The following is a 20,137-nucleotide window of genomic DNA, read 5'->3' on the forward strand; positions in this document are numbered from 1 at the left end:
GTCCTTATTCCCAGTCTTCCACCCGTCTCCAACCCAGTTCTTCCCAACCCATCAGTGACTATCACATTTGAAACACACAGGCAAGAAGACAGAAGCCACACAGTGTCTGCTCAGGGGAGGATATGGGAGAAGGGAGGCAACAGGAGCATTGGCACCTCACTTCTAACCAGAAGACACTTTTCCCTGAGGCCCCTCCAGACCATGCCCTCCCTGAACACCTGTTCTTAACTACCCAGATCAAAGCCAGCCCGTGCAGTTTCACCAGCACTCACAGCCCCGGCATAGCGGCCCTCTAGGTAGAAAGACAAAAGGGGTGTCATAAGACAGTAAAGGGTTCTTCTGAGGTGGTCAATCCAAACAGCTTTTCCTCAAAGTCCTCAGGGGCTGGGGGCATAGCACAGTGAGAAAACTACCACCAAAATCCCAATTCACCTCCCTCCCCTTCCAGTCCAGCTAACCAGCCTTCTTGATCCCAAATCCCCACCATGGCGACAATCTGAGCACAGCTCTTTACTATTCAAATAAAAATATTTGTGGGTCTACAAAAAGAAGCAAAACCACAAACACATAATTCAGTCCTAAACCCCACACAGGGAGGCACACGTTTCAGCTGTCTTCAGCTAACCAGGACGTCCAGACTGCTGGCAGTCTTTTCAGCTGGCAGGGAAAAGGGCAGGCCAGAGGCTTCCGGGGGTGAGCTCCAGTTTGGCAAAAGTCAGTCCATTAGGTAGCTCTGTGCTTGGGGTGAGGTGGAGGATCCTGGCTTGGGAGAAGCACATCCTCTCCTCCCCAGCAGAAGAGCTCTGTGGGGCCAGGCTGTTGGCTTCCATGTGCCATGTGCCAGGGAGGCCCAGAGGTTAGCTCCACTGTGGTCTGTGGCGGCAGCCAGGAAGGCAGCGATTCCCTGGTGCTGGGGCAGAGGGAGCTGGCCCCAGCCCAGATGTTTCCTTCCCTCTCTCGGGTGAGGTCTCAGTCCTCATTAAGATGCTAAGCCTGCGGCACTGGCCGCTCATTGGACATCTCCCAGAGAAGCCTCAGCTCTTCCCCCTACCCCAGCCCACAAAAGTGATTTCTCAGCCCTTGCGTTTTCACAACAGCTCAAAGGCAGATGCATCAATCCTCCCAGGGACTGGAAACGTGAGGAGAATGCCAAGGAGCCCGGCGCAGGTGCCAAGTAGATTCTCCTCCGCTGGCTCTCACCCACTCCATGGCTTGGTTCCCTGAAACACTCGCTGCTCCAGCCTCTCCCTAGACCTGCCTTCCTTCCCTGGAAGTGGGGTTCACCCAGGAAGTGGGGTCTAGGATCTAGGGAAGCAGGATAAGAACCTGAGGACCAGCGGTCATTCTTTATAATGACCTTCAAGCAACCAAGCCTCTTGCTATTGCAACCCTAAAGCCTTCTGTGTCTACATTCAAAGGTAACATGGGAGACCTGGTTTCCTAACCCCCTACGCTTCCCGGGGGCCTGAAAATGGAAGGTGAAGCCAAGGAGTCTTTGCGATGATGGAAAAGACAGGTGGCAGTGTCTTGGCAGGGTTCAGCTTTCAGCTATTTTTTCTTCTGTGGTTCTTTTAGTCCAGAAAGTCCAGTTCTTTAAGGTCTGAGAATAGAAAGACACTTCCTTTGCAACGCCAGCAAGAAGCTTACACCCAGGACGGATGTCGTCAGCTCTTGTCATGGTTTTGAGTTGTGGGGTTGTCTGTTCTGCGTTTACCCGTAGGTGCCATCGTTGAGTCCCAAAAGCATCAAGATTACACTCTTTAGAATGGACAAATCAGAACGTTGTCCTGAAGTGGAGGAAATAGGGAAGAAGTGGAGGCAAGGGCCCTCCTCCAGCATCACTCCTTCTCTGAGCGCAGCCATGCGGTGCCCCCAGGCGCCTGCGGTGAGCTTCTGGGGTAACAGGCATGCACAGCAGCAAGTGATCACCACCTTAGCCCCTCCCGTCCCAAAGCTCCCATCCCAAAGATTGTCTCTCTGCATGGTCCAGGTCTTCTGTGCCGAAAAGCCGTAGCATTAGAAGCACGGGCCACAGCTTAAGTCGAAGGGAATTTTCCTTTTTATTATTAATATTTTAGAGTCTCTGAGTTGTTAAAGTCTTCTGGTTTTGTGTATCAGCAGCTTCTCCATGTACTAGAGAAGGTATCTCTCTGTAGATATAGATTGATAGATAGTTAGATATATAAATATATATATATATATATATGTATATGCCAAACTGCCTTACAGGGTTTTTTTCTTTCTTTTTTTTTTTTTCCTTTTTTCAGTGTTGTATGTGTAGCAGGCACTTGAGTTTATATGAAGATGTTTGCTTCAGTCAAGGATGGAAGGAGTTGCGAGGTGGAAGGGAGAAGTGAGGCAGGGAGAGAGGAGGCAACAGAGGATGAATTCATGACCACCATCCCCCACTAGCCGAGAATGTCCAGGTAGATCGGGGTGGCCTTCCCCAAAGCATGGAGGATTTTGTAGATCTCCTTGATGTTCAGCCGCTGCTGTGGCTCCCTCTGCCAGCACCCCAGCATGACATCGTACACCTCTTTGGGGCAGACTCGGGGCCGCTCCAAAACACGACCTTGGGTGATGCACTCAATGACCTGAAACAGTGAGGAGAACAAGGAAGTCACACCCAAAGCCCAGCCGCAGCCCTGTGGCTCAGACTCAGCAAAAAGCAACAACTTCCCTCATCAGTTTCAACGCAGAGCCCAGGATCTCAGAAGCACAGGCTAAAGGCTGGTGCAGACGGCACGGGGTTACTGGTCTGTCCGGCGCACGGGGCAGCGAGCAGCACTGGCTGGTGGAGCCCTCTGCTGCCCTTCGTCCTCCACGTCTCGGGACAGGTCTCCATTGACCAATGACTCCCCACGCTCTCCTCTCTTTTACCTCACTCTTCTTCTCTAGTCCTGAATCTCATCTGGATGACTGAGCTGCATTCATTTTCCACTTGATAGTGGAGATGGGCTTCTGACCCATCCCTCCCTCTCTCGTGAGCCTGCCTCACTTTGAAACCCCCCTGAAGGAGTTCAGCAGCCTCCGACCCCTGCATGCCTATCTCCTCTTACCTCTCATTCCTGGCAAGCTCCCAGCTGCAGATTCTGTGCCCGTCACCATACTTGCCTCTGAGTCATGACATAGGACCCTTTTGCAGCAAGGTCCATCCTTCCTTGCTGTTTGCACTAAATCGTGTTTCCAGTTCCTCTTGAAGTCCTTAACAGTAGGACTAGCTATTGATTCACCACTGCCTTCTGGGCGGCCAGGTCAAGTCTGTTAACCTCAGGGTCTCAACATACCCATCTGTAAGATGGAATCAAATGTCTGCCTTAACCCCCTCCTAGGAGTGTTGTAAGGATGAAACGAGACCAAGAAAAGGGACTGTATGGCCCAACATACTGAAAGAATGGCCATAAGGAGGAGTAGGAAGAAAACAGGCAACGTGAGGCTGGCCGACCCCAGCAGGCCATTTGAGTACCACGTGTGTAATGTGCAACTCATTCCCAAATCCTCAAAGACTCTTCTTTACCGACACTGAATATGTGCGTTTTCTAGGTTTCATTGTCTAGTTTTCAGGTTGGTTTTAACTTCTCCCTAACTCTACCACTGTATAACTGGTCAAGTCACTGACCCTGAACTTCAATTTCGGCATTTAAAGATTGGTCACAATGATAAAAATACACAGAATCATGTCTGGCTCAGCAGCTGAACAAATATGATTTCCCCTCTCTGCCCCCATTATTCTGTATCTAACGAGGCGAGAGGGCCGTCTTCTTTCCCCTTTGCATCTCCCTACGCTGGCTCAGCCGTGCCTTGTCTTCAGCGTTGTCTCATGTCACGGTGACTTCAGGAGGGCTCATCAAACCGTCACCGTGTCAGCATCTGCCTGCTTACATCCACCCTGGAGTTTGCCATGGCCCCTCAGCTCATTTCTTTACCGGCCTGATAAGTATCCAGCAGCTTAAATACCCCATCGTATTAGAGCCCCGTTTCCACCCTCCATCACCTCTACCTCCAGGAAAAGGGATTCAGTTCGAACTACAGTAGCAGCTGCTGATGCCAAGATCAAAGGCACCCGGGAGCGTCTCTCCTAATGTTGGACTGTCCAGGTTTGTTGATTTCCATGGACAAACCTATGATCAGTGACTGCCCGTATGTGGCTGCTATGGTCGGTGGAGTGGGGAAAGTGGCTGAAGGCAGAAAGCCTGCCTTTAAGGCCAATGCCTCCTCTGGCAGTCTTTTTTTCTTTTTTTAATATGGAGTTTTGCTCTTGTTAACCAGGCTGGAGTGCAATGGCGCGATCTCGGCTCACTGCAACCTCCGCCTCCTGGGTTCAAGCAATTCTCCTGCCTCAGCCTCCCGAGTAGCTGGGATTACAGGCACGCGCCACCATGCTCAGCTAATTTTTATATTTTTAGTAGAGACGGGGTTTCACTATGTTGACCAGGATGGTCTCGATCAATTCACCTCGTGATCCACCTGCCTCGGCCTCCCAAAGTGCTGGGATTACAGGCGTGAGCCACCGTGCCCGGCCTCCTCTGGCAGTCTTAGAAAAAACGGCAAACACCCTGTTAGTTACTATGAGCCAGCTCAAGTGTAGAGGCTAAGTCTTCTATTAAGACCCACAGCAACCTCAGCCCAGAGTCTCTGTATATGGGGGCCACCAAACTACATGGAAGCAGCGTTCAGGTGCGTGCATGTGCATGTGCATGTGCATGTGGGCGTGTGTGTGCTCCTAACCTCTCCTCCCCTGGGAAAACAGTAACAATTTTTTAAAACACCGTAACAAATGGGCTCTAGTATACACCCTTTCATTACTTTAAAAGATCGTTAAAATATTTTGTACTACTTTGGGAAATCTGGTCAGGCCCCATTGAGCTTGTGAATCATGAGATACTACACATTTTAAAAAACACTTTCTTTTCAGTCTTTGAAATTCACTTAATTAAGTGGTCAAGACATAGGAAAGCAGAGACAAACACAGCTCTCGAGAAAAAAGACACTCTTCAATATTCAAATAAGATTTCAATTCTAAAAGCCTCGTGTTTACATTTTCCCAGCAAACAGAAGACCATAAAAAGGACTGCATCGGGCCGGGCGCGGTGGCTCAAGCCTGTAATCCCAGCACTTTGGGAGGCCGAGGCGGGTGGATAACAAGGTCGAGAGATCGAGACCAACCTGGTCAACATGGTGAAACCCCGTCTCTACTAAAAATACAAAAAATAAGCTGGGCATGGTGGCGCGTGCCTGTAATCCCAGCTACTCGGGAGGCTGAGGCAGGAGAATTGCCTGAACCCAGGAGGCAGAGGTTGCGGTGAGCCGAGATCGCGCCATTGCACTCCAGCCTGGGTAACAAGAGCGAAACTCCGTCTCAAAAAAAAAAAAAAAAAAAAAAAAGGACTGCATCGTTTCATAGGTCGGCTGGGCTGAAAGACTGGGCTCCTTACTGCCTACAAACTGTACTGAATTCCCTGGAGCAACATGGCCTGGTCCATGCATCACCAAGAAGCATCTTGATGGGTTTTGGAGGCAGAGGAGTCCTAGGATTACAGGCCAGGCTTTGTCTCTGTGTCAGAGGCTCTTACCTGTGAGTAGCTAGCCAGTCCGCTTCAGTATCCCAAGCAGACCCCCTTCCTTTAACCTGAATCTCAAGAGGGTTTTTTGTAAAAATTACTAAGTTCATTGAGCTAACAAGCTTAGAAAAGTGCCTGCTACTAAATGCCAGCTACTATTAAAATATGTTTACTAGCATTTTTTATTTTTATTACTGCAAATTATAATTATAAAAATATAATGAGTATTTATTACTATGATGGTTTATTTTATTCCTAGACATTCACACATGGCTCTGTCAGTTATAAAACTGGCCTTTCCAAATTCACCATCCTGTACGTCCCTTGGCTTGGCATACCTAAAACCTTTGTCCATACAGATTATGTAGGCATACTAAGTAGCGGGTGTTTCCACAAGATGGCACAATTGAAAAACTCATAGTTGTTCTTTGCTTTCATTTTCTGTCATAGTGAAAAATTTGTGATTTTTAAGGGTAGCAGACTGAACAGAGCCATGACTCGAGTCTCAATTTAGATGTCTGATTTCATGCTCTTTTGACAATTATGCCACATTTCCTTCAGTTCCATTTTTTCCCCCTAAGAAGCTCTCTGCTCCCACTAATGCCTACATTCACTCTGCTAGCTCTAAAGCCCACCTAATGTCTTGTCCAGAATGTGCAAGACCTGGCCTGAGATAGTGCTTATCAGCCTTCCCCCAGTCAAGATTCCTACGCACCCCCTTTTTACCTCTGTGTTTGAGAGCTGGAACCATGGCTGCTTTCCATAGGTGAAGATCTCCCAAAGGATCACCCCGAAGCTCCACACATCACTCTCTGTAGTGAACTTCCGGTACATGATGCTTTCAGGGGGCATCCAGCGAATGGGGAGCATGGTGTGTCCTCCTACCTAAAAGGGGTCAAGATAGAGGCACACAGAGTGACCAGATGGCCAGAATGAGTATTGTCTGTCTGCACTCTTCACACACAGATGCACTCTTGATGCATCCTATTCTAAGACAGCCACAGCTTTATGCAATTTCTATCAGAGGTGTGTGAAGACGCTGACTTTGGAGACCTATGATAAAGGAGACAGCTAGACTCACAACTAGAGATAACACCTGAGGGAAGGCAAGTTTCTTGGCACTTAGCATGAAGAAAGATCACAAGGTAAACTGAGGTGAGAGAGGAGGTTTCAGAATCTAACACTACAGAAAAATCTAACCTTAAGAGCAAGTCCAGCGAGAAGTCAGCAGAATGACTAAGTCAGTCACCAAGTATCAGTATCTGCCAACATCAGGTTAGATTCTTTGGTGCAGTGCATGGCATATTCCATTTGCCTCTGATCTGGAGAACTTTAGCTTCTAACTGACAATCTTGTCTCTCTCACCACAATTTAGGACTCAGTGTTTAAAGTGAACATTCCGAAAGTGTGAAAGACCATGTGCTAGTAAGATGGGAAGGGGGCAGAAAGAGAATTCCACACAGTTCTTAGTAAGATCTCAGAGGACAGTAGGGAGAGTCTTTAAAAATAGCCTAAGGAGGATATCCACCATCTGTGTGTCTGCCAAACTGAAAATCAAGGGCAAGCGGAAGTGACTGGCAAGGATAAAGACCCAGGGTACCCTTTCCTGAGAAAAACATTAGGGAACTCCTCACTGCCCAGCAGGTTAGAGACGTTAGCCTAAGTGAGAGAAAATTCACAGCATGTGTTAAAACTCAGAAACTAACTGCATCATTAGAAAAGAGTTTTGGGAATTGAAACTTTTGGGTAATACATGGAATTCCTTGTTACAAAAGTACTCAATATTGAAAAAAAAGAATTCTCTATGTATGTCCTGATGAATTACTGCTTAAACTTCTTATTGCTATGGTGGGTCAGTTAGAGGAACAATAAAAATGAACAATTAAGAACTAATAGCTTGGGAGATGGGCAATCTTGTTTCAAAAAAGAGAAATCATGTTTGCTTTAACCACTTGAATTTTAGAAGATAAGTGATAATATACGTCTAGAGAAAAGTTCCTTCCCTCCCTCCGTTCCTCCCTTCCTTCCTTCTTTCCTTCTCTCTCTCTGTCTGTCTCTCTCTCTCTATCTCTATCTCTCCCCCCCCTCTATTTCTTTCTTCCTTTCTTCTTTCTTTTTCATAGTTTTGCTTTTGTTGGCCAGGCTGGAGTGCAATGGTGTGATCTCAGCTCACTGCAATCTCCACTTCCTGGGTTCAAGTGATTCTCCTGCCTCAGCCTCTGGAGTAGCTGGGATTATAGGCATGAGACGCCATGCCTGGCTTACTTTTGTATTTTTAGTAGAGATGGAGTTTCACCACACGGGTCAGGCTGGTCTTAAACTCCTGATCTCACGTGATAAACCCTCCTCAGCCTCCCAAAATTCTGGGATTACAGGCTTGAGCCACTGCGCCTGGCCAGAAAAGTTATTTTCACTCTGGAACTTTCCGATCAGGATAGCTTATGCAGTGTAAAGACAACTGAAGATACTGCTTTCAAAGACTCAAAAAGTTTACCACTCACACCCTTTCAGAAAACATAGAAGCCAAGTTAATTGAGTACATATTCTATAAAAAGAGTAAAAATAATCCAAGCTATACAATGATTGGAACATAACAAAAATGCAGAGCAAATAAGCCATGAAAATGCAATTTAAATCTGAATAATAGTTGTTAATTTAGTAGTAAAAGTAATACAATTACTAATAAAGGCTTCTTGTAAAATAGAGACATAAAGTAAATAATAATACTAATAATGCTATTAGTACTACCACTGCTACAACTAACATACTTATCTGAAATGAAACTTTCCAATAATTTCAACCATAAATGCATAGAAGAGTAGATATAGAAATAATTAAAAGCCTGATAAAGGCTGTATGCTACAGAAAGGAAAAAAAGAAGAAGCTTACAGTGATTAATTATTGAAATTAACAGTTTAAATTTAAATATGCTTACTAAAATTTTAAAGCAGCTTCTAGAATAGAAATAGTACATATAGCTTTCAAACCGTTTTCTTTAACAAAGAAAGCCGAAATCTTTTTTTTTTTTTTTTTTTGAGATGGAGTTTCGCTCTTGTTACCCAGGCTGGAGTGCAATGGCGTGATCTCGGCTCACCGCAACCTCTGCCTCCTGGGTTCAGGCAATTCTCCTGCCTCAGCCTCCTGAGTAGCTGGGATTACAGGCACGTGCCACCATGCCCAGCTAATTTTTGTGTGTGTGTGTATTTTTAGTAGAGACGGGGTTTCACCATGTTGACCAGGATGGTCTCGATCTCTCGACCTCGTGATCCACCCGCCTCGGCCTCCCAAAGTGCTGGGATTACAGGCTTGAGCCACCACGCCCAGCCTAAAATCTTTGACTAATACCAAAAGACTACAGAAAGGGGGAATAGGATAATGATTTAAAATAGACATGTCTAAAATGAAATAGCAGAAAACATTGAAAACGGAATGCTAAAAATACAACTATACATAAAAGAAAAATATAATTGGCTACATATATGCATACATGTGCATTTATATGTATATATGCACATATAGATATTTATAGCCAATTACATTTCTTTTATTGTGATTTATACATTGTCTGTTGTCTCATATATATGTGAAAAAAAGGATTCAGAATGCCAAAAATTAAAATGAGACTAAATAATTTATTTTAAATTTATATCATACTTCATATAATATTTAAAGCTGGTAAAATTCACCATTATGATGATGAATTTTATGCTCCAATTAACATAGCAACAATATATAAAAATTTATAAAAAATAGAGATAATACATATACATGTGTGTGTATATATATAAATATATATGTAAGAAGGTTAAAAACAAGTTATAAATAAAAGAAAACTGACAAAGCTATCATCATAGAAAACTAAAATGCTTCCCAAGTTGAAAGATCAAGATAACATAAATGAAGATATACTTTAAAAATACAAAGGATGAGTTCTAATAAATAGATGAGTGTTTTGATTGTGTGTGTCTTTCAGCTTCCTTGAAAAATTGCACATTATTTTCAATTACCTAAAAAAGTTATAAAAACCGGTAACATATTAAATCTCAAAGGAAATCTGGAATTACAAGATAAAAAATAAATATAAGGTAAAACAATAAGAAACATTTTCTGTATCAAATAAAATAGAAGTTAACAAGAAAAAAATAATTTCCTTGGGCAATTAAATTATTTGGTAAAGAAAAAATTAAAAGTAAATGTAAAAGTATTTATTGTAATAATTACTAAAGTCCTATTCCTTAAAATTTATGAAATATAACTAAAGTCATTTTTGAAAAAGTTACAGCATTTAACCATTTATTTTTAAAATAGTGAAAATAAAATTAAATAAGGATTCAACACACACACACACACACACACACACACACACACACACACACACAGAGGTAGTAAAGACCCACCAAACAAATGCAAATGCAAGGAAAGTAAGAAGAAATAAACAATAAAATAAAATAAACCCTGATTAATCAGTGTCAACAAAACAAAGCAAACAACCAACCAAAAGGAAAATAAAAATCAGACTTGGTCTATACAGTCGTTAGTTCTCTCAAAAGTCACATGAACTTTTGGCAAGATTAATGAGGGACGTCAAGGAGACAAATGTAAAATGTTAAGAATGTTACAGCAATAAATTTGAAAGTATACATGCATTAATTGCTTTTCTAGAAAATATTAATTTTTAAAAAAATTAAATAGAAAAGTTGAATACAAAAACCATAATTGTAGTAAAAAAAAAATTCTATACATTAAAAAGATAAAAGGTTCAGATGGTTTTCTGGGTGAGTTCTATTAAAGTTTTCTGTCTTATTTATACTTTTTCAAAGCAAAAAACATAGAAACTTTCCCAAACTATTCTCTGTGGTTTGAACTTTCCTGAAGAAAAAATCAGTCAAATTTAACATACTAACTTACATAAGTATTTACATAATAAATATCAATATACATATTTTATCTATACTTGTATAAAACTGTTATGAATATACTCTCCAAATATGAATAAAATATCAAATCAGCAATATATTACAAGAATTCCATATTATAGATCAACAAGGTTTATACCAGAAATGCAAGAATGTCTCAACCTTAGGAAATCTATTGTTAAATTTACTAAATTAAAAGATAAAAGAAGAGAAGCCACCCTTTTAAAAATGCCAAAAATTTCCAACATCTTTTTCTGATTAAAAGTCTAATTTATAGAAGGTAACTTCTTTTATTAAATACACTAAGTATCATATTTACTGACAAACCATTAGAAAAATACAAGGTATCTTCTATCATGAATTCTATGTGACATTTTTCAAGAGGTCCTAGCCAATGCAATAAAGCAATAATTTTTTAAATGGGGTAGAAATATTTTTTTTAAAAGTCAAACTGCCTGAATATTCAGGAAATTAAATAAAAAGCAGTTAGACCATTATATGATTTAGCAAGCTACTCAGAAATAAGAGAAACACGCAAAAATCAAACTATTCTCACAGGCCAATGGCAATGACTTCGAAATACAATGGAAAATATGACTGTTTGGACAATAGCAATAAAAGCATTTAAAACACCTAGGCATAAACTTTAGCAGAAAACAAGTCTATTTAAAGAAAAGTGTTGAAAAACATAAAAGAAGATCTGAATAAATAAAAAGTTGTGTCATTTTCTTGTATAGCAAGGCGCAATGTTAAACATTTTTCATTTCTCCCATAGATTAATCAAAAATTTAACACAATATATATGAAAACTCAAATGAAATGGTGTACAGAAACTGACAAGATGAATCCAAAATTCACCTAAAGTAGTAATTATTTGATAAAAACTAAGATATACTTGAAATAGAACAATAAGGGAGAGTTACTCTATCAGATAGCAAAACATTTTATCAAACTATGTAATGAACACATTGTGTTTTGGCATAGGGCAGACAAATTTATTAATGGAACAAACCAGAGAGTCTAGAGGCAGACCCATGTATAAATATTGGAATTTAATATATGAAATGATGGGTTAGTAATTGAAGTGTTGGGACAATGAACTATTCATTAAAAAAAAAAAATACACTTAGATACCTACCTCACACCATATACAAAAATCATTTCCAGATGGATTAAAGAGCTAAACATAAAAAACAAAACAATAATAATATTAGAAGAAAACTTAGAAAAGTACTCTATAACCTCAGAAAAGGAAGGCCTCCCTAAATAAGACACATGTTCAAGAAGCCATCAAGAATAAGATTTAGAACTATAACTTACAAAAATTAAATTCTGTTGCATGGCAAAAGACAACGTAAGCATAGCTAAAAGACAAATGACAAACAGGCACAATATATGTAACAGACAAAGAATTAAAATCCATACCAAGTGCTCCTTCAAATTAGTTAGAAAAAGCCACCCAACAGGAAAATGAATACAGGATAAGAACAGATGATCCACAAAAGGACTAGAAGTGGCCACAAACATATGAAAAGATGTCAGTTAAAACAACAGAGACATAGATTTCTGAATGTCAATTGGGAAAGTTTGGAAAAAGATTAATGCTATCTTGTGTTTGAGAGAGGTGAGGAAAGAGTTATTCTCAAATGGCAGCGGTGAGAAATGTTTCTGCTTTTTCTGAGGACAGCTTGGTAGACTCTGTTGACATTAAAGGTGCAAGTGACTTTGAACCCAGCAATTTCACCTCTAGGTGTCTTAGAAAGATATTCAACCAAGTAAGCAAAAGTATTTAGTTGAAAGTGTTTATTTCATTCATTGTAAAGGCAAAAATTTGTTCATCATTATAGTTATACGCAGCAATTAAAAAGAATATAGTAGAGCTATGTGTACTGATACATAAACATGTCTAGGATATATTAAGTGACAAAACAAGGTATTGAAAAATATATTTTAGCATTCTCATTCATGTAAAAATGTATAAGCAAATATATAGTGATACCATGTAACTTGAAAATGCATAGAAAAATATTCGGAACACCAGTAAACTAGTGACTTCCTCTATAGCATGTGAGTTATGACCAAAGAGAAAAATTCCACTTTTTACTCTCTCTCTCTCTCTCTCTCTCTCTCTCTCTCTATATATATATATATATATATATATATATCTCCACACACACATATATTTCTATGCTGTTTGAAATTTTACAATAATCAGGTATCACATTTGAAAATTTAAAAACAGTAAAAAAAAAAGTGTGAATCTAAGGAAACCAGCGGACCTAATTTAAGTTCTACTTAATATATTAAAAAATTAATATTTTTAAAAGAAAAATTATGTTTGTGATAGAAAATCGTACACTGGTTTATTGCATTTGGTTTGTTGATTAAAAAAACAGAAATCAGGAATATAGAAACACTTCTCTTGATGAAAAATTTTCAGTAGTAGAGTCCATAATTGATGTTGGTGTCCATCTCATTTCATAATTTTAACACAATCCAGAAGAGGTATCCCAGATTGAAATCTCCAATTTTATAGACAGAAATTCAAGGGTGCTGGGTGTAAACTGTGATGCATGTAAGTATTTGAGTAAAAGAGTATCAGAAGGATATTAATTGGTCACAGAGCCTCCCTTGAGAAGAATCTTTAAAATTCTCACCAAGTAGCACAACCAATGTGGTACAGTTTATACTGCATGCTTCCAGGAGTGGACTATTAATAAAATATCTCCAGAAGCCTGTGATGCAACAAAGAGGAACATGACATTGGAAGTCATAAGCCCTGCGTTCTCATGTCACTTTTGACAAGCACTTAACCCCTGTGCACTTCAGTTTTCTTTTCTTCAAAATAAGAACGAAGCAACAGCCTGCCTAAAACGAGATCAAGTATGTAAAAACCCACTGAGCATTGTTCAGTGCAAAAGTATATATACAAAGTACAGTAACTGTTCATTGCGTGTGTCTTTACATGCAGCTTAACAAACCTAATTTCCTCAAATGTGCTTATTTTCCATTAAAACTCATGGTGATTTTCCTCCAAGGTGACTGATCTTCTTTGGAGAGACCCTGTCTGGGAAAGGGAGTGGCCAAAGCCTTCCCTGGTAAAAAAAAAAAATTATTGACAAATATGTCCCATGATAAAACCTAGCCAGACAAAAACTAGCCAGAAACAGTAACACGAAGAATGTACTAGTGAATTAATAATGAGTGCTGGCCACTGTTGTTACCTACATCCCTCATTTAAGCTCTCTCCATTCCTGTGTGATAGAAGGCTCTATCATCCCCAAACCACAGATGAAGGTAAGGTACCTTGCCCAAGCACTGCATAAGAAATATTAGTTATTCATCCAAACTCTCAATGAGATACTTAAGGATTTCAAGGCTGAACCTTGAAAAAGGAGACGTAAGTAATGAGGCACAGGAAATATTCCAAGGAATGACTCTAGAAATAAAAATAGTAAGTAATTGGAGGGAAACAGATCTTTGGATTGCACTGGCAAAGAGCCCCTGCCTACCTTCCAACAATCGTTCCCTTTCCCTGCCCTCTCACATGCATACTCACAAAGAGGATGGGAGTTTGAAAAATCTGGGAGGCTGAAGGTGCTCATGGGGAATGAGCACTAATTAAAGAATGGAATCCTGTTTGCATTATTAAGACTGTTTTCAAGGGAAAATGATCACTCCTGGTATATTGGGGATCAAGCAGGAGCAAAACGAGAATGTCACTATCTCCATAAAATTCAATTCATACCCAGAGACCAGATGGGCTTTGAATGAATCCAGATCTTGTGTAGAGAGAACAGAGGTACCTGATCAACTCAGGCTTTAGGATATCCATGCCAAGGTCAACTACAAACCAAGGACTTAGAGGAGAGGGTCAAGTGCCTATTCCAAAATCTGGCAGGTCAGAGTTCAGTCTCTGTGACCTCTGAACCTTCCCTGTAAGCAGCTTCCTGGTGATTCTTAGTCCCTCGGTAAGGGATGCCCTTGACCCCTTGCCCACCAATATTTTGTTAAATGCTTTTATGAATTTGCTTCACACTTTGGCAAGGCTGCCGGATTAAATACAGGATACCCAGTTAAATTTGACTTTCAGTTAAACAACATTAAAAAAAATTTATAATTATGTCCCAGATATTGCCTGGAACATACTTGTACTAAAAATATGGGTTTTTGTTGTTGTTGTTGTTGTTGTTGTTGTTTGTCTGAAATTTAAATTTAACAAGGTTTCCTGTATTTTTATTTTCAAAGTCTGGCAACTCTGAATTTTAGACCTGGTAAGGAAGTTGACATTATGCTCCAGAACATCCTCTTTTTATCTGTTGGGCTTTTGGCATGCATTCAGGCTCTGTCTCCCTCCCTTTACCTCTGCCTCATCCTAAAGAAGACTGCTGAGTTAGAGGTACAATGTGCAGAAAAACTTCCTTCTTGTTCCCCCTGTTCTCTTCCCAGCTTCTCTCCCTGTTTCTCCTTAGTGTCTACCTGTGGGATGAATGTAGCAGAGAAGGGACATGGCAGCCAGGATTTTCCCCTATAAACACAGTCTGCTACCTTCTAGCTGTGGACCCTGAGCAAGTCCTTTCTCCTACTCCAGCCTCAGTTTTCTCGTGTGAAAATGGAAGAGATAACTAAAATCACCTCCCAGGGCTCTTTGCCTGATCATAAGCACCTAGCATGCTTGTTAAAACTACAGATTCCTAGGCTTTACCCCAAGTGCAATGAATTAGACCAGAGGTCAACAAATGATAGCTTGTCCCTTGATACTGGAAACAGAGTTTTGCTGGCATAAAACCATGCTCACTAGTTTATTAGTTCCCTTTTTTCCTTTTTTTTTTTTTTTTTTTTAAATGGAGTCTCACTCTTGTTGCCCAGACTGGAGTGCAAAGGCAGGATCTCAGCTCACTGCAACCTCTGCCTCCCGGGATCAAGCCATTCTACTGCCTTAGCCTCCCAAGTTGCTGGCACTACAGGTGCATGGCACTGTGTCTGGCTCATTAGTTTCCATATTGTCTATGACTGCTTTCATAATACATGGGCTGAGTTGAATAGTTATAGAAGAGACCACCTTAAAGTTGCAACAGGGGCCACCTGCAAAGCCTAAAATATTTACTATGTGGTCTTTTACAGAGTTAGGTGGCCTCTGACTTAGACTCAAAGGGTAAGAGAACCACAAACTTACGGTTTTGTTGTAACACTATCACAATACTAATAACTCCTTAACATCAGATACCATTCAGTGTCAAAAATTCCCAAATGTTTTCAAGTGATTTTTGAAAGTTTAATCCAGAAAATATTCATACATCACATTTAGTAATGTCTCCTAGGGTCTCTTAATCTATAGAATTCCCCTACCTTCTGCCCCAACTTTCCATTGATTGATTGGTTGACTGATTGATGGTTGAAGATCCTGGTCACTTGTCCCACAAAATTCTCACAGTCTATTTCCCTGTATCTCTATGGGTCATTTCACATGTTCCTCTATCTACTACATTTCCTTTAATCAGGAACACATGATGACTCCTGACTAGGTATCCAGAGCTCTGATTAGACCTAGGTTCATAAATGGTGCTGTTTCTTTCTGTAACACACCATCAGGCAAAGGTTGTCTGGTTGTCTTCCTTCTTTGTGATGTTAAGACTGATCAGTGGATTCAATCTGATTATTATAAAGTTCCCTTTCACCTAGCAATTTTAGCAGCCACTGATGATCACCGCCCAGATCCATTATTTCATTAGTGGCTGTAAAAGGGTGACATTCTAATTATAGCATTCCTTCTGCATATATTAGTTGGAAATCTTTTATAAATCAAAACTTCCTTTCATCGGCTATTTAGCTACACTGGAAACAGTTTATACAGCACAGGTAGGATAAATTCTTTCTCTTTATTTACTAGTTATTAGAATCATGAATTCATCCCATAGCATCCTCCAGAGGTGACCAATGAAAGGAGTGTTTTGGTTTGGTTTGGTTTTGAAAAGCATTACCAGTGTTTGTTCTTTAAACACACACACACACACACACACACACACACACACATACACACACACACTCTTGAAGTGTTTCATTCTATTGTAGTTTGTAGTCATTATCTGACGTATTGTATTATCATCTGATGCTTGGTGTTTCACCTTTGGGCAACGAAAGCCTATGTCTGTGTCTTCTCACATAACCCTAAGAAATACTCTTCGTAGCATCCTTCCTTTCTGACATAAAATAATATTCTATGCCAATCTTGTACATTTCCTACTCCAGCCTTTGAATCAGCCATATCTCCAGGGATTCCTGGATCCTTTTGGAGGGCAATGGAATTTAAAGACCACAACATGGATTACTGGAGTGTTCGTCTCTACTGGGGTGGTTACTATTTCCAGGTCTGTTGTAAAAACAGCTAGGAAAAAAAAATCTTAAGAGAAAAAAACATCATGACTACATATTGATTTTTTCAAATCAAATTTAGAATTACAGAGCTTTTACTTCTTGTCTACATGTGGTTTTCTACTTATGCTGAAAATCTTGATTCTTATTAACACTCATAATATTATTTGCTTTATCCTAATTTGTATAAGTAATATACAGTATATTAGAGAGAGTTTGAAAATAACAGTACTAATAATATGATTACTGAAAACAACCTTCAACCTACAATCTTTATAGCTCTTTCTGTCCTTATAATCTACCTACTGGGGTCATATAGAAAACATAGCTATGTTTTAAAGTCATTTGAAGTAACTCCTTTCTGTGTGGTGAAGCCAGCAATGTAATACACAATTAGGCTTGTTTCATGTTTGCTTTTAATTTTTAGGACTTGCTTTGTTTATTTTCAGTTTGATTTACATGTTGCTTTATAATGACATAAAAACTGAGACATTGTTTCAAAGTCAAAACCACAAAACAAGGTTCATTCAAGCAAAATTTTGTTCCATCTCTGCTCATTCTCCTCACCCTGTTCTCTTTCTTCTACAGATAACCATGTTTGTTTGGTTTTAGTTTATTTTTCCATTGTTTCTTACATAAGCAAATATGGATTTACATTCACTTGGTCACCTTCTTAGATAAAAGGCAACAATCCATATCTGTTCTATATTTGGCTTTTTTCACTAACGTTCACTCGTTCTTTTTATAGCTGTAGAGGATCCACTGTGCTTGAAGATGCCACAGTTTCTCCCATGAACCTCCTGTGAATAGGGACTTTGATTGTTTCCAGTCTTTTGTTATTGTCCATGGGGAAGTGTACTTTTTATATATACCCCATGTTATCCATACACACCCTAAAGATCAAGAGCCACTGTCCCATGGGACGAGACCTAGAATTTCCATGCCATGTAATAGACAGAGGTATGGTACAGTGTCCACACAAGTGGTTTCAAACCAGAACATACAGAGCATGGTCTTTCCAGCGTGTACTCAGGGCAAGGATAATTTTGAGGGATTTTGCAGATACACAACTCTCACATGGATTTTTTCTAAAATTAAATGCAGAGCCCCTGTGGTCCATCAATCCCTTGCCCAGCTGCCCCCATCCCCAACACACACACACACACAAACACACAAACACACACACACACACTCTCTCTCTCTCTCCTCTCCTCTCCTCTCCTCTCCAAAAGGAAGGACAGACTTCTCACTCATTCTAAATCTCAGGAGTGAAACCCTACAGAGTACAATGAAAGGAACTGTATAAAATATTGGTACTGGTGTTGAAAATGGATGTCTCTAACTATCGGGGAAAAGTTCACTTACAAGTTGGGTAGTTTTCAATAATTTTCAAACAACTGAAGAAAGACAAACCTAAAAGAATTATCGGCTGAGAGAAGAACAAAAGAGACCACTGTGTGATTTTAGGAATCTAACTAGATAATAGTTCAAAGAATTGAATTAAAATTCAATAACAAAATTTCTTTCTTTTTCATCTATTTTTCTTTCTTAGTTTAAAACAACATTCATTAATGAATACATGAGCTAATTGAAAATATGAGATGCATTTCCATTAATATTTTACTTATCATTTACATTCATGAAAAGTTGATATGTATATTATTTTGTTGACTGCCTTTTTTGTCCATCACTAATAACTGTAACTTAATCAGTTTCATTTCCATTTATTACTAATAATCATAATGATAACTCAAACCAAAAACTCTTAACATCTAGAAATGTATGATCATTGGCCATTAAAAATTAAATTTAAATCTTCATACATATTTTTGTCACAGTAAATTATGATAGAGTGGCCAATAAAAGGATTTCATGCATAAAAATATACAAAGATAAAATTCAGTGGGGTAACTGCAATGAAAAATATAAATTCAAGGAACAGGAGCCATGCAAAACTGACTGTTTAAGAACTTGTTCATGTGTTTAATAGATGATGTACCAAATTGCTCTGGTACTTAAAGTTCCAGATGCATTAAAGGAATGATATATTTTTAATGTCAATATTTACAATATTCTGAAAATGACATTTACTGCAACTATTTAAAATTACTTTGAAGATGTTGGATGTCAACTTAAGATGTGCAAGGGACATATATATATTTTTTTCAGCATTCTTGTAGGAGCATAAACGTTTCAAGACCACAGTACAGAGACTGAGCATCTAGTAGTGCAAAGTTCAGAGTCCTGCTCCTCTCGTCTTTCGCCGAGGCCGTATCCTACCCATCCTCAGGCCATGAGCTCTATATAATGGGAGAATGGGAGAAGAGGCGAGCAAGAGAAGCAGTTCCACCTCCAGCCCTGAGGTGCCTAGCTGAAACCCCCAGAACCCATCTCTTTCACTCAAGTCTTTAGGGTTCACGCTTTGCCCCACTCCTGAGGGCCAGGAATAAGTGGGGAAGAAGGTGTTCAAAGTCTAGTGGCTACAAAGGCTCAGGCTCCAGGTCGTACTTGGGGCAGAATGCCCTGCAGGGCAGTGTTCCATTCTGGGGGACTCTCCTACCTCCCCACTCATCCAACCACAGCTGTCCGTTCTCTTTAAGCCAGGCCTTCCTGAAAAGAGAATTGTCTTGCTAATTTCCACTGAGTGACTACAACTTTTGTTCAGTTAGAGAGAAACCATAACTTTGGGTTAAAAAGAAAAACTCACCTAAGTTCTACAAGGTTCTCAGCCTTCCGTGTCTAATTACAGAAGGAGCCAGCTGGTGGGTTCCAAAAAACACACAGAAGTCTGCTTCTTACCGAGAGGTTCAAGACATCTCTCATCACACAATTCCAATGAGGTATACAGGACACGAAGTAGCCCATATTCCAGATAAAGAAATCAAGACCCAGCAAAGATGAGCAAACATGGATTCACAGGGTACAATATTTCTAGAACCATTGGAGAGATTCAAGCTTCCTCTGTATTCCCTAATCTGCATGGGCTGAGTCAGAACTGTTTGAAGTAGATGAGAAAGCAACTCATCTGCTTTGAAGGAGACAACTCTGAAGAGTGGTAAAACCTTGGCAACATACGTTAATGATAAATGGTCTATCAGGAGATTGTCATAAAGAGTGTCATTTATGGTAAGCGCCATTATTTATTTATTTATTAAATTTTAATCTTTCTTGATTGCATGTCTGTTCACATGGAAAAGTCTTTATGTGCATTCAGTAAAAATGAAACACTAAGTCTATGCCTTTGTCATTCCCTGGGAAGTCTGGTTTCCCACAGGCCCCAGTGGCCTT

General features: G+C 39.9%; 1 protein-coding gene across 7 annotated transcripts in view; it reads right to left on the minus strand.

Moving 5' to 3' along the window:
* Nucleotides 1-495: 495 nt before the first annotated feature.
* Nucleotides 496-20,137, minus strand: part of NTRK3 (neurotrophic receptor tyrosine kinase 3) — a 381,018-nt gene continuing 361,376 nt past the window's right edge. For 5 of the 7 annotated variants that reach the window (XM_074398624.1, XM_074398623.1, XM_010346803.3 and 2 more), the window contains 2 exons: nt 6,288-6,446; nt 496-2,594 (listed from right to left, as the gene is read on the minus strand). In XM_074398624.1, the coding sequence (XP_074254725.1) occupies nt 2,409-2,594; nt 6,288-6,446 (345 nt within the window). In that variant the 3' untranslated portion in view covers nt 496-2,408. 7 annotated transcript variants of the gene reach the window in all.

This window comes from Saimiri boliviensis, chromosome 5, assembly GCF_048565385.1.
Source record: "Saimiri boliviensis isolate mSaiBol1 chromosome 5, mSaiBol1.pri, whole genome shotgun sequence".
Classification (NCBI taxonomy): Eukaryota; Metazoa; Chordata; class Mammalia; order Primates; family Cebidae; genus Saimiri; species Saimiri boliviensis.